At 34.8% G+C, this 21,608-nt stretch overlaps 1 protein-coding gene across 14 annotated transcripts in view; it reads left to right on the top strand.

Annotated features, from left to right (window-relative positions):
• ANKS1B (ankyrin repeat and sterile alpha motif domain containing 1B) overlaps positions 1 to 21,608 on the top strand; it is a 1,057,476-nt gene that overhangs the window by 193,146 nt on the left and 842,722 nt on the right. For all 14 annotated transcript variants that reach the window (XM_038558749.1, XM_038558744.1, XM_038558739.1 and 11 more), the window contains exons 6-8: positions 1,224 to 1,325; positions 4,624 to 4,737; positions 6,332 to 6,498. In XM_038558749.1, coding sequence (XP_038414677.1) covers positions 1,224 to 1,325; positions 4,624 to 4,737; positions 6,332 to 6,498 — 383 coding nt within the window. The remainder of the gene's footprint in view (positions 1 to 1,223; positions 1,326 to 4,623; positions 4,738 to 6,331; positions 6,499 to 21,608) is intronic.

Genomic DNA, 21,608 nt, shown 5'->3' with positions numbered 1-21,608 from the left:
AAATTCGCCTTGTTGCTTCATCAACTGAGTAGCTATTATTTGTAAGCTGCAGTGATTTAAAGGGATTTTTTTTTTTTTAGAAGGAATGCTTTGAAGGAACAACAGAGTAGGTTTGTCTTCATAAGTATATTCTGAATGAAATGAAATAAAATTGGAACTGAGATTGGATTTTTTTAGGATAAAAAAGCACGGGTACAATTTTATACTTGGAAACAATTGATTTGAGTCTTTGGTGTTATGGACTACATTTAGTGTATTTGTTTTCCACCCTGAAAAAATGAAAAACATTGGCTATTGCATTTTGATTATAGTTCTAGAAAGTTAAAGTCTCAAGTACATTTTTTTTACATTGAACAGTGATATAATAAATGTCTTATAGGCAACAAATTACAATTTTGCTTGTCACACATTTCTATACAAATTTAAGCAAAGCTTAATTATCTTATTATACAATGAACTAATGCCGGATTATGAAAGCTGGCTTTGTTTACAGTTAGATGTTTGGAAAATTTATAAACTTTTTTGGGGCAGTGAAAACTACTACATTCCTTAGTACAATAAGTATTTTTAGAATTAAAATAATTACAAAAGTATTTTAGTTACAAGCTTCAAGAAGTGTGCTCAGCAGGTAGATGGTTGTTATTTACACTGAATATAATCTTGCATAAATATGAGATAATTTGACTTTGTAGCTGGACAAATACTATTTGGACAACAGTTCAAAATAATCATCCTTCAACTTTTGTGAATACTCAGATATTTTAAGACTGTCATTATGTTATGCATGATACATTATTATTTTAAAATTTTTTAACGTATTTTACAGAATATATCTATATCACAGAACCATTATTATATCTTAGGAATTCACATTCTAAATTAATAAATAATATTTTTCAGCTTGACAGCATATCTATTAACTACCTATAATCCAAACTAGCCTTAATTATAAAAAAACAATCTTAATGATTGGGTCAGTGCCCTTGAAGACTTCATTCATTGTCAAGAATGTTCCTAATCTTTGGTAGCAGGAGACCCCCATCTTCTTTCTTACAAAAATCGTGTGTGTGTGTGTGTGTGTGTGTCTAGGACTTAATTTTTTACACAACTATTTTCATTGCTTGGTCTGTGTATGTTTAATATTAGAGTAGTTACATCTTGACAGTATCTTCTGATGACACTTCTGTGGTTGTACATTTAGTGGATTTTTCTTTTTCTTTCAGGAATTGATGCCAACATAAAGGATAGCTTAGGTAGAACTGTCTTAGACATTCTGAAGGAACATCCGTCTCAGAAATCTCTCCAGATTGCAACACTCTTACAAGGTAAACAATATTGAATGATGGATGAGCTTGTCTTAAAGTTAAGATTAGATTAAATCTACTGTAGTTTTCTCTTGAGTTTTGAGTCAGTGTTTACTTGTAAGTAAACTTACTGTTTACGTTTTTTTCTGGTAGACTTTTAAACTAAATAATAATAATTTTTTAAAAGATTTTATTTATTTATTCATGAGAGACACACACACAGAGAGAGATACATAGACATAGGCAGAGGGAGAAGCAGGCTCCATGCAGGGAGCCCGACGCGGGACTCGATCCCGGGTCTCCAGGATCACACTCCGGGCCGCAGGCGGCACCAAACTGCTGCGCCATCGGGGCTGCCCAATAATAATAATTTTTAATGTTTTATTTCTGTTTTCAGCTAATGAGTATTTTTACGAAAAGCAAAAGTGGTTTTTCAATCACTTGATAGTAGTCTTTTAAATCCATATAGTAAAAATGTAGTTAGGAACTTGATGGTAATAAGGCTATATAAAGTGTTAATGGTCTTACATTTGGATAATGCTTTAAGAGTTTTCAGGGATTTTCTGTTATTTTGTCTGATTTCTATAACTTTGTGAGGTAGGTAAGTCTGATATCATTATTTGCCTTTTTTTTGCACATGAGGGAAACTGAAGCTCTGAGACACTGACTTGCTCAAACTCATATCCTGTTTGGGGTAGTAGACCTGGTACATAAATGCTGGGTTAACAACAAGAATTATTGTTAGCTAGAATAGAATAGAATACTTAGCTAGAATAATACAGATTATTTCTTCCTTAATCTAGTAGTATAAGATAATTCTGTCTTGCCAGCCTTTGTTTTTGGTAAAGGTCACCTAAGGTCTACTGAATGTTTGAGAACCACCTAGGTTCATTTGCAGGATTATATACTTCCCTGTTTGATCTAAAAATTTTAACGAAAATTTAGATTTAAATACTCTCCCATTTTGCTTCATGATTAGGCCTGACATATAGTATGTTTCCCTTAAAAACCCAGACATTGATTCTCTCCTTTCCAGTTAGCTTCTACACTGTTCAGCAATGATTATCCCCTAATTATTGCAGATTGGCAGCAAGTGTAATAGGGAAGGGAGACAGGATGGTTTTCCTGGATATTAGTTGGGAAACTGAAGGACAACTCTGTCCTGCAGGAGATACACGAATTAAAACCAAGTCAGGCAGGTGATGCAGAGATACAAGAGTTAACAGAAGCCAAAGAGGGGTAAAAAGAATAGATGAGCTACAGGAGGTCATTCATGCTGTCTTCTCTCTTTATTTTCAAAACCTCTTAGGGAAGGGAAGGTCAGTCCCCTACAATTTTCTTGTTAAAAAGGAAGTTAATTACAAGTCAAGTGCATATAGAGATAAATCAGATAATACAAGAGTGGCTCTACATATTCAAATTAAAATCAAGTGGAATGAAAGCTAATAAAAAAGAATGGTATACAACATTTTTGTCTTTTCCATTTAGGCACTTTATATTTCATATTGAACTTTTGTCTCTAACTCAACTTTAAAAAAACAGAGGTTTGTGAATAATACGTCTTTTGGGAAAAGCAAAATAAATGTCATCCGCTAAAAAGAAGACATGACATGACGTAATTACAGACATTTACTGTATTGATTTAACTTAGATGAAATTGTTATTAGCTAGGAGTTAACTGTGTTCTCTTAAATGGTCAAGGTTCATTAGGTATGTCAATTTGTATTGAACATACAGGACATCTTAGAATTTTTAAAATTGTTGGCAGATTTTAGAATGTGAATGTATTATCTGTATGCTTTTGCATTCCTGGGTCACAAATCAGTGGTGCATTTTAAGTTTAATGAAAAAGTTTGTTATTTCGCTAAAACCAATTTAGAGTAGATAAAATTACTATTTGTGTCTCGGAGGAAGAATTCACTTTACATAAGTACTACACTGGGTCAAAATTTTAAGGATAGACTTCCATAGGTTGCTTTCTTTGCCTAGTAGAATGGCCCTTAGAAACCGTTTGGATGGTATAAAGACACTGTTGGTTGGCATGAAGAGCACAAACTTTCTTAACTAGATTTTAGGAAAAAAGATTCCTTCTGAATAAAGACATGTAAGAAAAAAAGATCCCTGTGGGGAGAAATCAATTGATTTAATTCTTTAGATGGAGACTACAAACTAGCCACTGTAGATGGAATACTTTTGCCAGATAGCAGACATATTTTGTTTAGATTACATATTTTAGGCCTGCACTGTATTTCCACAAAAATTTAATTAGCTTTCAACATAGAAAAATCTGGAATTTCAGATAAGACCTTAGAATTTCGGTTTCTCAAAAAGAACAGAAAAAAAAAAAAAGAACAGGCTTTAATTTTACTTTACTATTGAACTTTCGGTGAGTCACCTTAATCATGCTCCACGTGCTTTCTGTGTTCTGTGTTCAGATGCCGTTTTCCTTATGCTTAAGAGAAAAGTGAGATATTTTATTGTCCCATGTCTATCTGGTTGTGCCACTTATTAGCTGTATGAATATGGTCAATTAAAAATCCTTCTCCTTGAGTTGTCATCTTTAAAAGTGAAATTGTCATAGTGCCCATGTCATAGTTTTGTGAGGCTCAAGCGAGTTAACTTATTTTAAATACTTAGAATACTGCTGGTTGCATAGTAAGCTACATTTAAGTTTTTTAGCTGCTGTTACTATTATTATATCTTCCTCAAAATTGAAAAAATGAGAGATAGGCTGAGTGTAGAACACTACCTCAAAAATAATGAGAAAGAACATTATTTCTTTGTGGAAATAAACTTTAATATGTAATTATGCTTATCTTACAAGAATAAATACCATTATAACATAAATTTCATTCATTTATGTTACCTGACTAGTTGTTGTATCCATCTGAATTCGGTATTCCTGTTTAGGTATCAAGTCTATTCAAAGCATCTTTCAGAGGTTTTTAAATCTTCAGGTAGAATATATTTAAGGAAACTAAGGATGTTACTATGTTTTTAACACATGAATTTATTTTTAAGGAAAGAATGTGACCAGTTTAGTTTTCACAAAGAGGGTTTATGTGTCTCTTAGGTTCCTAAGTATCTTTTATGTTTTAATTAAAAAGATTTAAATTAATAATTCATGATGAAGGTCTTTCAGTTTGTTTGTTTGTTTCTTTCTTTTTTTTTTTTTTTTGAAGTTCTTTTAAATACTTAGGATATATTTAGGAGAAAAAATAGATGAAAAACTGGTCACCAGAAATAAAACCTGAAGTTTAGTTATTGATTCTAAAGTAAGTGAATTTGACTATGTAATTTCAAAAACTTGTGTACACAGAATATTTAGAAGGTGTGGGAAGATCAGCAGCCCTTGAAGAGCATGTACAAGAAGATACAACACAAGAAATACATATTTCATCTCCTGTTGAGTCTCCTTCCCAAAAGACTAAGAGTAAGTAGCTAATTATAAACCCTTGAAATAGTACTAGATATTTATGTACAGATTTGTCCTAAATGTACAAAAAGGCTAACACTTATAAAAATTTCAAATCTAATAAATTATATCTTATACTCTCTCTATTTTTTAAATATTTATTTATTTATTTATTTATTTATTTATTTATTTATTTATTAATGAGAGACACAGAGAGAGAGAGAGAGGCAGAGACACAGGCAAAGGGAGAAGCAGGCTCCTTGCAGGGAGCCCAATGTGGGACTCAATCCTGGATCCTGGGATCACAACTTCAGCCAAAGGCAGGAGCCCAACCGCTGAGCCACACAGGCGTCCCTATACTCTATATTTTATCTGTTTATTCAGTCAGCATTTTTTTTTTTTTTTAAAGAAGAATATGGTGGAGGAGGGACATATGGAAAGGGAACGGGAGTCTTAAGCAGTGAAGAGCTCAACACGGGGGCTTGACACTCATCACGGGGTTCGATCTCACAACCCTGAAACTATGATTTGAGCCGAAATCAAGAGTCGGAAACTTAATGGACTGAGCCACCCAGGCACCCATTCAGTCAGCATTTACTGAGCACTTCTGTTTGTCAGACCCTACTCTTGGTCCTGACATTGTAGTCAGCAAAATTAGAAATTTCTGCTGTCATGAAGTTTACATGGAGTGGATATTTTATGGTAGATTGTTCCCTAAAATTAATTAATTAATTAATTAATTAGAGAAAGTGAGAGTGCACCTGAGTTGGGGGACGGGCAGAAGGAGAGAGAGAATCTCAAGCCAGCTCCCTGCAGAATGCAGAGCGGGGCTGATCCCACAACCTTGCGATCATGACCTGAGCCGAAATCAAGAGTTGGGTGCTTAACTGACTGAGCTACCCAGGTGCCCCTTGCTAAGATGTGTTAATGCAGAATGAAAATATTGATATCTGGATTATAACTACTGGAGTTTTATTTATTCTCAGGAGAAATTGTACATGTAAGGTACTTTTCGGAGAATGATTAGAGAAATGCATATTTGCATGCAGCCTACAAAATATTCACATTTTGATAGATGCATATTATTTATCTGTTCCTTCTGTGTTTTTCCTTTATGTCACATTGCACAATTCTAATTTATTAATTATGTAATTATTTGTCTAAATACATTCTATTTCTTCTTATTGAATCTAAGAAGTAGGCTCCCAATACCATTTAAAATTTGTTAATGAGTTATTGAATGAATTGTGTTTCTGTGAACTATAATGCCAGTGAAAGATTGTTGAAGATGAAATGTTCTAATGAATAAAACCTTAGGAATTATTCATTCCACATGCTTTTATGTACTATACATGTGTAAACCTTCAATCCTATTTCTATTTTGAATCAGAGTAATAACGGGCAAAATTGGGATTTCTCCTTGTCTTTTATAAGTTCTTGCACTAATTATAGTTTAGTATCTTGTTTTCGATGGAGTATTTTCCGACTTACTAAATCTTATTTGTCATAATATGAGTTTTATCACCATACTAGTTATATTTTTATTAGTTAATAGGAAGTTTAGGCAATAGCCCTTCTTGAAACTTTGAAAAAAATTGCTATCTTCTTACAGGTGAAACTGTGACTGGAGAATTATCAAAACTCTTGGATGAAATAAAACTCTGTCAAGAAAAGGATTATTCTTTTGAAGATTTGTGCCACACAATATCAGACCACTACTTAGATAATTTGAGCAAGATTTCAGAGGAAGAACTTGGGAAAAATGGAAGCCAGAGTGTAGTAAGTAAGGGGGGAAGGAAGACAGTACGTCTGTCTTTGCCAATTCATTGTGTATCTGAGAGGCATGGTATTTGTGCATTATCCTATCATCTGATTCTGCCAGTGTCAAATGTCAGATTCCCAATTGCTCTTTTTCTGATGTTTATTGCTGTTTTATTCTCACTGCATGTGTAGGGGAAAGAATGCCTTGATAAATCATTTATAGTTTGTGATGAATCTCACTACTGCTAACTTGCCTAACAAATGAAATCATAGTGTCTTTGATTATGTTCTTTTAGTTTTACTGGGTGTGATGATACTGGTTTCCAATGAAAAAAAATCTTCCTTTTGTCTTTGTTTCCTGCTTTCTCTATGAACTGAGTCTGCCCCATCTTGAAGAAAGATGGAGCTGGGCTGTGTGTGTATGTTTCTCGATCACTCTGTATGTCACGGTAGGGGAGAGACATTGTGGAAAGTTTGACTCTGTATTTTTATAATCTTAAACTAATCCCTCATGCAACCTACAAGCTCAGAGTCTAAATCATGAATTAGAGATTCTTGCTCATTTAGATTTTATATTAACACTATAGCAAAAAAAGACCAAAACACCCTGTAGAGAACCACTCGATTTAAAATTAAGATTTGTGTATCTGTTTTGAGTCATGTAGAGGTAGGATTTTTAGGGTATACTGGTATCAAAGGAAATGCAGTATTATGACACGAAATCTTTACTCACTTTTAGAACTTAATTTGTTATAGAAATATTATGCTTTCTTCAAAAGCTAATAAGAGTGGATTGTGTTAAGTGTGTCATAATTATTTATGAAAACTAAAAAAAATTGCCAAGTAGAGTGACTATTAGGAGAATGTTTACTTCATTTAGTTACTTAATGTGTAGCTTGTTTCCCAGGATAGTACTTGTTAGTCTAGCTCCATGGCTAGTCTTACTCCCTACACTCTCTGTTCTTGGTTTTTGTTTTTTGGGTTTTTTTGTTTTGTTTTGTTTTTTGCTACATTGTCTTTTTTAAAGCATCATATTATTGGCTCCAATAAAAGCTCTTTATGAATAATTATGATTAATTATATATATACATGTATATGTAAATACATATAAGTTTAACCAAATGAAATTTTTTATTAATGAAATATTTACTGTAGTGACTTTAACATCAGGATAAAACTTCCCGTTTAAAAGTCTTAAACAGTTATATGTCATCTCTAAATGACAAACCAGTTGTATTTCAACATTTCCTTGAAGGTTGGTTACAAATTAAAACATTTATCCTGCATAAATAATACACGGTGTTTATAGGTTTTTAGGTCTGTCCCTAAAGATTTCTCTAAACTGACTGCTTCTGGTTCTCTACTTGTAGCAAACCCATAGAGTTTCTGAAAGCCCTAATTTGTAGTATGTACCGTAGTAAACAAATTTTAAGCTAACATCCCAAATTCATGTATTCATAAATTACATATATCTACTACTATTCTAAGAATATATGAGGTAAATTAGAAAGATAAAGAATAAGTGTAAATGGAAGCTCTTTTTTTTTTTCTTTTACTCAGTAGGTATCTTGTATACCCTGGGGTCTGAACCCTTTACTTTGAGACCATGCTTACATGCTTATATATTTCAAGTAGTGACATCTGAGGTTTTTGGAATTATGAGGGTGACATAATTTGGGGGAATGAAGGCTAAGTGTTTTTTTTTTTAAGTCAAAACTGTATAGAGAAATTAGGGCTCATAAATTGAACTGAAATTCTTAAAATTCAAGCTTATCCTTTCACACAATCACTCTTTGTTCCTGTGACAAACCTTATATTGTGTTCCTTGAAAGTATTGTCATATTAAATAATAAAGGTTACATGAGGCAGAAAAGCAGAGGGTACTTATGAGTAAGGGCAAGTAGTTCAATTTATCTGAAATAATAGAGTTTATTAAGGGAAAGATGGGGAATAAAATTAGAAGAATAGGTTGAGGTCAGACCATGGGTGATTTTGAATGTCAGGATAAGAGTTTTAAATTTATTTTTTAGAAAATGAGAAAAATCTAAAAGATTTTGAGCAGATAAAAGACATCCCTGGAAGTACCCTTTTGGAAGGTTAATAGATCTGATAGAAACTTGTCATTAAATGTTTAAAAAGTAATCCAGTTATTTTGACCCTTTTCTATAGACTATGTTTTATTTGGGTTCAGTTGCTTATATTTCTGTTCATCAAAAATATTTCTTCAGAGTTTTGTTATGAATTGTATTCTCAAATTATACAAAAATTTAATTAACAATTTAATTAAGTAATTATAGATCACGTTTGCTAGTATGTTGTAGATTATAAGATTTATAATAGCAGTAATCAAACATGGTTCCTGACTTGCAGGAGTTCAAAATTCGTATTCAAAGAAGGCTTCAGTCGCAGTGTACAGATAAGACTAACGTGTGAAACAACAGATAAATAAGGGCTGACATTTATTAGATGCTTACTGTTCAAATGCCTTATGATTTAAGCCAGTTAATCCTCACAGTAATCCTAACTGGATTTATAGACTTGGGAAATGACTCAGCTGGCAAGTAGCAGACCTAGGATTCAAACTCAGAGCCAATGTCTTTAATTCCCAGCCACATTTCTCATAATAAATTATCTAGTGGCCAAAGGAATTTTTTAAAAAGGGAGAGATTAGCAAAGATTTACTGGTATTCATTGAAGTCTTCATGGAGGTAGGGAGAGACTAATCTCAGAGCTCTGGAGGGAGAGGAGATATACCTTGTATTTGTTTTGAAATGAATGAGTGAATGAATGAGTGAATGGGAAAGGATTCCAGCTCGCAGAAGCATTATGTGCAGAAGCACAGAGGTGAGACATAGCATATAATTTGAGAATAATGGTTTATCATGAAAGTTGATTTTGGAAAGTAGTGGGAAACAGATTTGGGTAAGTAACAATAATACTTAACATTTACTGAGTATTTTATTTATATTAATTGATTAAATTTTCATAATAACCCTGAGGTAGGCTGTATTATCCTCCCATCTTACAAATGAGAAAATGGAGGCATAGAGTAGTTTTATGATTTTCCTATGTTTGTACAGTTAATTGCCAGAGCCAGGATCTGAAGGCAGGCAGTCTGGGGCTGATGCCGTATCCATTACCACTCAGATGTTTTGTTAAGGGTAGATAATTAGATTTGAGAAGCTAATCAGAAGTTTAATATTGACGGTGAGGAGAGTAAATTCTTGAGTAAGGGAGTTCTATCCTGATGGTGACATCCTGGGAAGATAAAAATGGTAACTATCGTCAGATGTTCTGGGAAGAAACATAGTGATTCTCAGCAGTGGTTATATGTTAGACATATCTGGAGAGGCTTCAGAAAATCCTGATACCTTCAGGTAACATGTTCTGACCAACTAGACTAACTAAATCAGAATTGTTTTGGGTAGCTCTGAGCCTTGTTCTTTCAGAAAGCTAATGTGCACACTGTTGGTCTAGAGGCCTCAAAATCCGCCAGGGCCTTACAGAGGTAATTCAGACCTGAGATGCTGAGTCACAACTTGAGGTCTTGATAATACCACAAAATTATAGAATTATAGAGCTAGAATAAATCTCATCATGGGTCTTCCAGTATCCAGTCTAATTCTCCCACTGCTGTATAAGAGCAGCTAAAAAAAATCTTTTGGGTTAGAGACATTTTCAGTTTATCATCAAAGAAAATTCCCAGTGTAGTCCTAAATTAAAATTATTTCTATATTACATTGGAATATTACATGTGGAATAATATTTTTGCTTGTTTGCATTATTGGCTGTAGGATGGACATTTGGATTCAGTTAAAGTTTAATTTTAGGTGATAATGAAATACCCACTTTGTTCATTATAATATGACAAATAATTCCAAAAGTAATTTAGAAGAAATAAAAATGTGAGGAAAATATACTTTTGTAGCATTTGAACTATTATTATTATTATTTATATAAATGTATTTTACATATTAGTGATGTGCCTTGAATTTTAGGGGTATTTTAACAATTCTTAGTTCAGTTTAGCTTTCATTGCCAATTTTTTTCTTCCAATAGAGGGCACTCTAATTCAGTAATTTAAAATACAAAATCAGCTGTCTTATGTAAGAACTTCTACTTTTGAATCAGAGGTTTCTGATTTTATTAAAATATTAATTAGCCTTAGGTAGTAGTTTGAACAATTTTACTAATATAAGTGAATTAAAAATTAAATTCTTATTATGATTGAATGTATTCAATTGGATGTTTTACATTTAATGTGAAGGCTAGCTCCAGTTAAAATTACATTTTCCCTTGCATAAATTTTAATTCAAAAGTCAGTCTGTTTTAAGTGCTTTTATAATATGCATATGGAGCCATTTTCTAAGTTGAATTAGGACATTATATAATCTAGAATGTAAATTTTGAAGAAATATAAATATCTTTACATACTTTAGCAACCCATGAAATTTAGAATTTTGAAAGAATATAAAATAATCTGAAAAAAATGTTCTTTTCTCTTGTTTTCTCAGGTCATATATTCAGTTTCTTTACCCATGTGTATAAACAATGTGCAAACTCTTAAATGTGAATACCTATATGACAGAGAAATTTGATTATTAGAGCAGACTTCAGAATCTAGGTTTCAGGAAAACCTTTTTTCTTTTTTTTAATGTTTAAAATAGAAAAAGCATTATTGTTTCATTAGATTATATCTCTAAGAAATAAATAGGAAGCTTCAGGGATGAATACATTATATTTTTTTTCCCTAAGGGAAACCTGGATATAAATGGCATGTAAAGACTTCTTGTTTGAAAGAGGTTGTGTTGCCAAGTTTTGTGCAATTTCAAATCAAGCGGTATACTTCTTTTCTGTTATTTTACTTTCTTACCCAATGCAAAATCTTTAATGACATGTAAACCTTCTGAAGTATGATATATTTCCTTTAATATATCAAGATTTTAGGATTCAGTGTCTCAGTTTTTATACCAAGCGTCTATAACCTGCTTAAGAACACTGTTGGGGAGACTGTACTGGAGACTCTCCATAAGAAAAGATAGTTAATTTGATGCCAGAATCCATGAAGTCTTAAAGGTCAGTAGAATCAAATTAGGTTGCCTAGAATACAAATGGCGTTTCTAAAATAATGTTTACTTTCAAAAATATAATCTCTAGAGCTTACCATCAGGAATGTACAACTTCAGAATTCTGAGAGACTCCGATGACTGTGTCATCCAATTCCTATCAGATTCACAGCACTTTGGGAAATGAATTTTCTGAAACATAAAATAGGGGGTTCTTCTTTCAGGATTATAAGTGATTCTTTAGCACATAATGAGTTTTTTTTAATGGTGGAGCTGAATCTTAAACAGTGGTAACAGTTACCTTATTGAGAATATAGTATTCAGAATATTTCTAACCTAAATAATTCATGTCTTATATAGTTGAACAAAGTTTTTGGCAGTGGTGACTCAAGGCTGCTGTGTACTAAGTCTGGGATTGAATTGTCCTAACAGATTTTCCAGGATCTTTTTTTTTTTTTTTTTTTTTTTTTTTTTTTAGATTTTCCAGGATCTTAAGAGAAGATATAGATCTTGTTGACCTAAGTTAATATTTTGAAACTAATAGCATTAACTATTCTTATGTACCATATGTACCTACAAAGAAAAATCCAGAATCAGAATGGTGAGGTTTTTGTCCCTCCACTCATCCCAGGAAGAACTTGTAACTGAAGTGAATGTAGGAAGATCCTTGAGATATCCTTGCCCTCTGGAATGGTGGAGGTGAGGTATAGGGGGTGGAGGTCATTCTTCTGAACTTCCAATGCAATTGCTTTTCCCTTTCATGACACATCTCTTTGTTCTGCTTTGTCTTTTAGGTGTACATATTTTTATATTATTTCTTGCAGGCTTCTTATGGTTAAATCTATATTTGATTGATCTCCGTAATGACATCCTGCCTAGCACAATACCTTGCAATGTAGTCTCTCAGTGAAAGTTTATTCAATGATAAATGTATGAAAAGGCAAACATTGCATAATGGCATACATATAAAACAATGTTGTGAATCAACCACTTTTATTGAAAGCATGTTTAATTATTTGGAGATGAATTAGAGAGTCCAAGGACAGGTTTTTTCTGTTTTGCCACTTATTAGCAGGGAGACCATTGGAAGTGCTAGAAGTTTCCAAAGCCTTAGTTTCTTCCAGTTAAATAAAAGGGGGGGGGGGGGAGTGTTAATATGGCCTTCTGTCAGTGATAGAAAAAAAGAGCTACTCTTTTGTTCTGCTGAAGACATGCCATTTTGATTTTTACATTTCATAGATTTTGTCCCAACTTTGTCCAAACTTCCAATAACTACTCAATATCAACCCAAAAGAGACTTCTCTAGTGAAGTGCTATATGTTTTATTCTTGGATTTGTGTTAATCAATATTTGCCATGAAAAAAAAAAAAACCCTAGTCATCTATCATAATCAGGTCTGCAGATGTGAAGGAGGAATAGCAAACATGGCATATAATTGAACGTACGTGAAAAATTACCTCAGTAAACATTCTTGCTTCAAAGTAAAAATAGAATTCAGTGGGAGTTACAATAAAATAAAATCCTATATTTAGATTCCTAAAATTTTAGGAGTTTAAGTATAAGATTGGAGAGATTTAATTGAGGAAGAGGTACATTAAAAAAGTTTCTGGGATATTTAAATGACCACAACTACAGGGTGAATCAACAGTGAGAAGTGGCTGCTAAAAACCAGTGAGCACTTGTCAAGCACTGATCTCTGCAAATAGTTGTAATACAAGAAGCTAGCATTTATATTGTACTAAGTTTTAACTATATACTAGATACTGTGGTAAGCATGTTAAGATAATTATCTTTTTTATTCCTCACAATAATGCCATGGGGTAGATTTTATTATCCTCAATGTGGAAATCAAGACCAAAATAACTTGTCCAGGCTTATACAGCTACCAAACGTTAAAACTGGGATCTAAATTTGGGTTTGATGTCTTCCAAGGTCATGATCCTAACCTACTGGATAGTCCATGGTAGTCGTATTATTAATGGTTCTTAGTTACAGCCATTCTGTCTGTCATTAATATCTTCCAGACTGACCTACCCTCACCTTTTCATCATTTTTGCCATTCTGCAGGTTCAGACTCTCATTACTTCTTACTGAGTTATTTTAAGAGTTTTTCATTCTGTCCACCTGCTTCTAGTGTCTCCTCATCATTTGCTCCAGTTTTTTCTTAATACTACTGCCAGATCAGTATGCTTTAAGTTCAGTTCTGGTCATGTCAGTCTCATTCTCAAAGTTAGGCCTGGTCCTCACTGTAAAAATTAAATGTAGACTTTTAACTTGGGCACTCAGGGCTCTGTCTTCCAGCATCATTATATATTTCCAGCTTTCTCTCATTAATGTCTTAGATAAATAGGATGCTTTGGTAAAATGGGTTGCCCTCAAGCATGTCTGTCTTTCCTTATCTCTGCCCATGTTCACAATGTTTATTCATACATAGTTCTTTTCTCTGTCTTCTACATATTGAAAACCATTCTTTATAAAATCTTTTATTAAAAATATTACAGGGGATCCCTGGGTGGCTCAGCGGTTTAGCGCCTGCCTTCGGCCCAGGGCGCAATCCTGGAGTCCCGGGATCGAGTCCCGCATCGGGCTTCCTGCATGGAGCCTGCTTCTCCCTCTGCCTGTGTCTCTGCCTCTCTCTCTCTCTGTACTCTCATGAATAAATAAATAAAATCTTTAAAAAAAATATTACAAGACCTTTTTTGATCCTTCTATTAAAAGCCAACTTATTCGGATTGGCTATCATTACATTTTATTTACAAGTGTGTTATGTAAATTTTGTAGTCAGCCTTGTATTATTTATGCATGAATCTTTGGCTTTGCTTAGAAACCTCTCAGTGACTGGAGAAATACGTTTCTCTCTGTGAGGAATTTAGCATAGTTCTTCACTCACATGCTTAATAAAACATTTGTTGAATTGATAGGATAGGCCATAGATATCAGAAAATCTGTTTGATAACTGATTATAGGTACAGACTTATGGATAAATTTCTAGATGGAGTCTTTCTAATCTCAGGAGAGTTTACTGTTGGTTGATGTTTCAAATAATGAATGCCTCACCATTTATTTTGAAGATGACATGAAATAACTGGTCAAACTATATTATAAACTTCCTCATAACATAAAAATACCAACATCTTATGCCAAGTCATGCCTTTCTTATGTAGCAATGTCTCTTTGACTGACAATAAGGATATCTTACAGTATAAATATCATGTTTGGCTCCAGATAACATATGTAATGGAAAATCTACTATAAGAATATAGGAACATACATCTCATTTATTTTAATTTTCAAATTCTTCAATATTCCATGATAAAGATTTAGAAAATTCATCCCTGTTATTCTTTCTTTGTAAGTTGAGATAGGCTATTTTGAAGCAGTTTTTTCCCATTATTCATAAGGAAAAATAGGCTTAAGCAAACACTCTTGGTTTTTTTCCTCATTATTAATGATTTTTAATGATTACAACATGCTCAACTAATGCATGGTATTATTACGTGCATGTGCATAAGATGTGTTTAACACCAAATACCTCTCAATATTATGAACATTCTGTTAAAGTATCCCAAGTTAGTATACTCCCTTTCTAAAGAATTATGAACTTTGTATATTTGAAATTTATGAAGCTTATAAAGTTCATCATTTTATCTACTTTGCAGCTACAACATGTCAGTTTTTATTTTGAAACTTTCATTTTCTCTGATCCCTCTCTAATCTCCAACTTGAATTTAATCTTTGTCATAGAAGGACTTAGCTATTATGATTTCCCTGAGAATCCATACTTTATACTCAGGAGCTAATTGTAATATTTTCTTGAAAGTTTAATAATAATTTGACTTTGTTATAACCTTATTTTTGGGATAATGGTGATGTTAACTTTTGACAACTTTGGCCACAAGTTATGGTTACCTCAATCATTTATCATATAATTCACCTAATTTGTAATTCTATTTCAAGGTATACTTGATTCGTTTTTGGAGTGAAGGCCTGGGACAACCTGCCATTGAAAAAGAATCCCATTTTACTTGCCATAAGAAATCAGTCTGGAGCCTGCGCTTAAAGAGATATGTCAGCGGTGATAATCACTTATCTCTGTGTTCAGGGAAATGTTTTTTACTTTGAAGAGCAAAGTAATTCTAATGGAATAGTGGACTAGCGACCTAGAAAAAAATTTTATCATTAGACCATTTGAAACAGGACTACTGAGTATTGGAATTCATTCTAACATTTTGTGAGACTATTTGAGACATGACTACTGAAAATATGAAATTCATTCAACTTCTAACAGCTAAAGAATTAAAATTCTCCATTCTGTATTCAAAGTCAATAAAGTAGGAGAAAGAGAAACTGTGTTCTCAGGCCTAGATTTTAAAAATTGTCTCATGTTATTTTTACTTTCCTTTTCCAGAATTTTTATTTCAACCATCTATACTTTTTATTTGATTTTTTTATTCATTATTTTTATATTTTTAAGGATTTGTTTATTTATTTTGAGAGAGAGAGAAAGAGAGCAAATGCAGGGGGCAGGGCAGAGGGAGAGAGAGTCTTTCATGCAGACTTCTCACCAAGTGAGAAGCCTGACTGGGGTTCCACCCACAACCCATGAGATCATGACTTGAGCTGAAACCAAGAGTTAGAGGCTTAACCGCCTGAGCCACCCAGGTGTCCAAAGCATCTATGTTTTTTAAAGCTCAAATGTTTCATTTGCTTACAGTTTCACAACAGTTCTATTTATTCAGTAGCCTCCAGTCTATGCTATCAAATAACTAACAATGAGAAACAAAGTCTTAATTTGGAGAAAGAATGAGGTAGTCAAGAAGATGAATTTGACAGGAAATGAAAAACTCTAAAATGAACAAAGATAATGAACCCAGTGAGATGTGTATCAGTAAAGTAGACATTGCTTGCCCCCAAAATAAATGAGACAACGCTGTTGTGTTATATCCTTTCCTATAATCATCCTCTGTGTTGCTGAAATAAATCTGTTCTTAAAGGCTTGTAGAATATTCCCTCGGAGCCCTTAATCCTACTCTCGCTGAGTTTAGTGCCAGTTTCCTAAACATTGAAAGTATCTTTATTGTCACAGTTACAATTATCATCCTCCCTAGTTTACTGAGACCCTGCATTAAAGAATTATACTAATTTATTGAATAATGTCTATTTGTAACTTGGAGCGGCACTGCAGTGTAGAGAACAAGAGTTTTCAACTCAAACAGACTTGTATTTGAATCTAAATTCTATTTCGTAGGTCAATATTACCCTGAACTTTATATTTGTCACCTTATTAGTAATGATTCTATAGTCTTTCTCACCTCAACCTACTGAATCAGAATGTCTTGAAATGGATTATTATTAATATTTTTAAAAGATTTTTATCTATTTAGAGAGCAGGGGGAAGGACAGAGGGAGAGAAAAGAGAGAAAGAGAGATCTCAAGCTGACTCCATGCTGAGCATGGAGCCCAGTGTGAGGCTCAGTCTCACAACCCTGAAATCATGACCTGAGCTGAAATCAAAGTTGAACGCTTTGCTGACTGAGCCACCCTGGTGTCCCTGGAAGTGGATTATTTTTTTAATAAACTCTAGGTGATTCTTATATTCAATAGTTTGTGCATACTGCACTAGAATATTTTTTAAATGTTGATTTCTAAGATAATCAACTGTCTACACCTGTTTTCTTGCCCTCCAGATCTGTGGGTCTCATATTACAATGATCTGATGCTAATTTGCCTTTGCCTTCTTTTTTTTTTTTGCCTTTTTCTGCTTCTGAGTACAAATCTCATTGGTCACCAGAGCAAAATAACTCACCTTGTTTCTTCTGCTTCTATGAAAAATGAGATTGGAAGTTTGATAGAGATTATGTGATGACTATAGATGACTTTGTTGGAATGTTTGACAATATTAGTTCTTCTAATCCATGAACATAGAGTATCTTTCAGTTGGTTTGTGTCTTCTTTTTTCCATCAAAGTTTTGAAGTGTTCAGTGTCTAGATCCTTCCCTTCCTCATCTAAACTTATTCCTAAGTATTTTATTGTTTTTGATGCTATTGTGAGTAGGATGATTTCCTTTATTTCTTTTTCAAATGTTTTGTTGTTTGTATATAGAAATGCAACTAATTTTTGTCTGTTGGTTTTGTGTCCTGCAATTTTACTGAATTTGTTGATTAGTTCTAGTTTTTTCGTAGAGTCTTTAGGGTTTTCTATATATAAAATCATATCATATGCAAGCAGACAATTTTTCTTTTTCCTTTTCTGATTTGGATACCTTTTATTTATTTTTCTTGTCTCATTCCTCTGGCTAGGACTCCCAGTACCAAGTTTAATAGGAGTGGTAAAGGTGGGCATCTTTGTCTTATTCCTTATCTTAGAAAAAAAACTTTCAGTCTTTTACCATTGAGTAATCATAGTTAGTTGTGGGCTTGTCATATATGGCCTTTATTATGTTGAAGTATGTTCTTTCTATACCCAAGTTGTTGAGTGTTTTTATCATGAAAGGGTAGTTTGTCAGATGCTTTTTCTAATTCTATTAAGATGATCATATGATTTTTATTTTATATTCTATATAAGTTAGCTTTTAATTATTTTATACTTTAAATTAAATGGCAATGTTATTAAAATACCACATAAAGTATAAGTAGTATTTAAAAGATTATATTATTATCTTTCTCTTACTCTCATTTTCAGTTCTTCAAACTTATAGACTACATTCATTGTTGCTCACTTATTCCTTATAATTCTGTCTTCTCCCTCACAACCTGAAGCAATACCTGCTTCTCCCTACCCTCTTCATTTAACTAAAATTCTGTAAGAATTAAATTGTAAACCCAGGAACAGTGTTTTATTTTTTTATTGCCTATCCAAGTGCCTGTTATCATTTCTGGCATATAAGTGCTCAGTAAGTGGTGGTGGTTTTTTTTTGTCATTCAACTACTTTTTTAAAAAATTAGGTATTACTAGTGTCTTACTTCTCACTTATTCTATTATATCTAACAAGAACTTATTTATCCCTGCATAGCTATGACTTCCAAGGTTCTGCATTACATAAATTAAGATGAGGTTATTTCACTAACATAACCTTAAAATATTATGTTGGCTCATTAGCATCCTTCATGAGAGTTAAGCTAAGAGCTAGAGAAAGCCTCAGTTAGATGATATTCTCAGAGATTGTGTATTATAATACTTATTAATATCTTTATACTAGTGCTATCCACCTTCTGATAGAATATATAACTAACACACCATACAGGACAAAAGTGTGAGTGTGGGTGCCTGTGTGTGTGAAGAGGAGGAAGGAGAAAAGAAGGGAGAAGGGAAGAGGAGAAAGAGATCACAGTATCATCAGTAGGCACTTTTGTTTTTGCCCTTTGATTTATGAATTACTTAATTTTATCTTATCCTTTGGAGCAAGTGGCATTTTATGGTTTTGAGAATCTAACCATAAACACTGAAGAATCTGATCTTTTCTAAAAATAGTAATGTCACAGTCCAAAGCATAAAAATTGTGCACTCATAGATCACATATGAAAGGATACACTTCAAATTTTTTTTGTCTATAACCCAATTTTACGAGATGCTTTGATTGTTCATAAGCCTGGAGACCTATTTACTTAACCAAGATATTTTGACTCATGCTTAGCAATGAGATAGAGTAACTGGGAGTGGGGTGTGGTTGTATACATATAGTGGCTAGAGGAGGAGAGATAAACTATACTCTGAAGGAAGAGAAGGATCCAGTCACATAAACACCAAGGGAAAAAAAAATTGGAATAAAAGGAAATACTTTTTCCTGAGGTAAAAAAGAGCTTAGTATGTTCAAGTACCAGAAAAGAAGCCATTCGTGTAGATTGGAATACAGTGAACTGGGTAGAGAAGAAAATGAAGTTCGAAATCCAGATTAGACAGGGTCTTGTAGATCATGGAAAATGGTTTGATTTTTTTTTAATCAAAAAATTTGGAGGAGGGGCAGGATGGCGGAAGCGTAGGGTCCCCAAATCACCTGTCCCCACCGAATTACCAAAATAACCTTCAAATCATCCTGAAAATCTACGAATTCGGCCTGAGATTTAAAGAGAGAACAGCTGGAATGCTACAGTGAGAAGAGTTCGCGCTTCTGTCAAGGTAGGAAGACGGGAAAAAAGAAATAAAGACACAAAAGGCGTCCAAGGGGGAGGGGCCCCGCGAGGAGCCGGGCTGAGGCCGGGGCGAGTGTCCCCAGGACAGGAGAGCCCCGTCCCGGAGGAGCAGGAGCTGCACCGACCTTCCCGGGCGGAAAGGGGCCCGCGGGGAGTTAGAGCAGGACCCAGGAGGGCGGGGATGCCCTCGGGCCCCCTGGGACACTAACAGACACCTGCGCCCCGGGAGAGTGCGCCAAGCTCCCTAAGGGCTGCAGCGCGCACGGCGGGACCCGGAGCAGCTCGGAGGGGCTCAGGGGGCTGCGCGGCCGGGTGCGCGAATCCAACAGCACAAGCCCGGGAGCCCTGGGTTCCGGGACACAGCCCAAGATCCCGCCTCCCCCCGGGTCAGGAGCAGGCCAGGAGGGCCCAGGACCACAAGGACGCTCCTGCCCCGAGCTGAGCAGATCAGCGGCCCCGCCCCGGAGCCCCCAGGCCCTGCAGACGGAGAGCTCCGGAGTTCCTGCGGGAGCTGACTCCAGGGCTCCAGAGCTGGGCCCGCCACTGCGGTTGTTCCTCCTGGGGCCTCACGGGGTAAACAACCCCCACTGAGCCCTGCACCAGGCCGGGAGCAGAGCAGCTCCCCCAAGTGCTAACACCTGAAAATCAGCACAGCAGGCCCCTCCCCCAGAAGACCAGCTAGACGGACAAGTTCCAGGGGAAGTCAAGGGACTTAAAATATACAGAATCAGAAGATACTCCCCCGTGTTTGTTTGTTTGTTTGTTTTTGATTTTTGATTTGTTTGCTTCCCCCACCCCCTTTTTTTCCCTTTCTTTTTCTTTCTCTTTTTCTTCTTTTTTTCTTCCTTTTTTTTTTCTTTTTCTCTTTACTTCTTTCTCTCCTCTCTTTTACTCCTTTTCCCAATACAACTTGTTTTTGGCCACTCTGCACTAAGCAAAATGACTAGAAGGAAAACCTCACCTCAAAAGAAAGAATCAGAAACAGTCCTCTTTCCCACAGAGTTACAAAATCTGGATTACAATTCAATGTCAGAAAGCCATTCAGAATCACTATTATACAGCTACTGGGGGCTCTAGAAAAAAGCATAAAGGACTAGAGACTTCATGACTGCAGAATTTAGAGCTAATCAGGCAGAAATTAAAAATCAATTGAATGAGATGCAATCCAAACTAGAAGTCCTAATGACGAGGGTTAACGAGGTGGAAGAACGAGTGAGTGACATAGAAGACAAGTTGATGGCAAAGAGGGAAACTGAGGAAAAAAGAGACAATTAAAAGACCATGAGGATAGATTAAGGTAAATAAACGACAGCCTGAGGAAGAAAAACCTACGTTTAATTGGGGTTCCCGAGGGCGCCGAAAGGGACAGAGGGCCAGAATATGTATTTGAACAAATCATAGCTGAAAACTTTCCTAATCTGGGAAGGGAAACAGGCATTCAGATCCAGGAAATAGAGAGATCCCCCCCCTAAAATCAATAAAAACCATTCCACACCTCGACATGTAATAGTGAAGCTTGCAAATTCCAAAGATAAAGAGAAGATCCTTAAAGCAGCAAGAGACAAGAAATCCCTGACTTTTATGGGGAGGAGTATTAGGGTAACAGCAGACCTCTCCACAGAGACCTGGCAGGCCAGAAAGGGCTGGCAGGATATATTCAGGGTCCTAAATGAGAAGAACATGCAGGCAAGAATACTTTATCCAGCAAGGCTCTCATTCACAATGGAAGGAGAGATAAAAAGCTTCCAAGACAGGCAGGAACTGAAAGAATATGTGACCTCCAAACCAGCTCTGCAAGAAATTTTAAGGGGGACTCTTGAAATTCCCCTTTAAGAAGAAGTTCAGTGGAACAATCCACAAAAACAAGGACTGAATAGATATCATGATGACACTAAACTCATATCTTTCAATAGTAACTCTGAACGTGAACGG

This window comes from Canis lupus, chromosome 15, assembly GCF_011100685.1.
Source record: "Canis lupus familiaris isolate Mischka breed German Shepherd chromosome 15, alternate assembly UU_Cfam_GSD_1.0, whole genome shotgun sequence".
NCBI classification, from domain to species: Eukaryota; Metazoa; Chordata; class Mammalia; order Carnivora; family Canidae; genus Canis; species Canis lupus.
The sequence above is the reverse complement of the archived record's forward strand: the minus strand, read 5'-3'. Positions and strand labels throughout refer to the sequence as shown.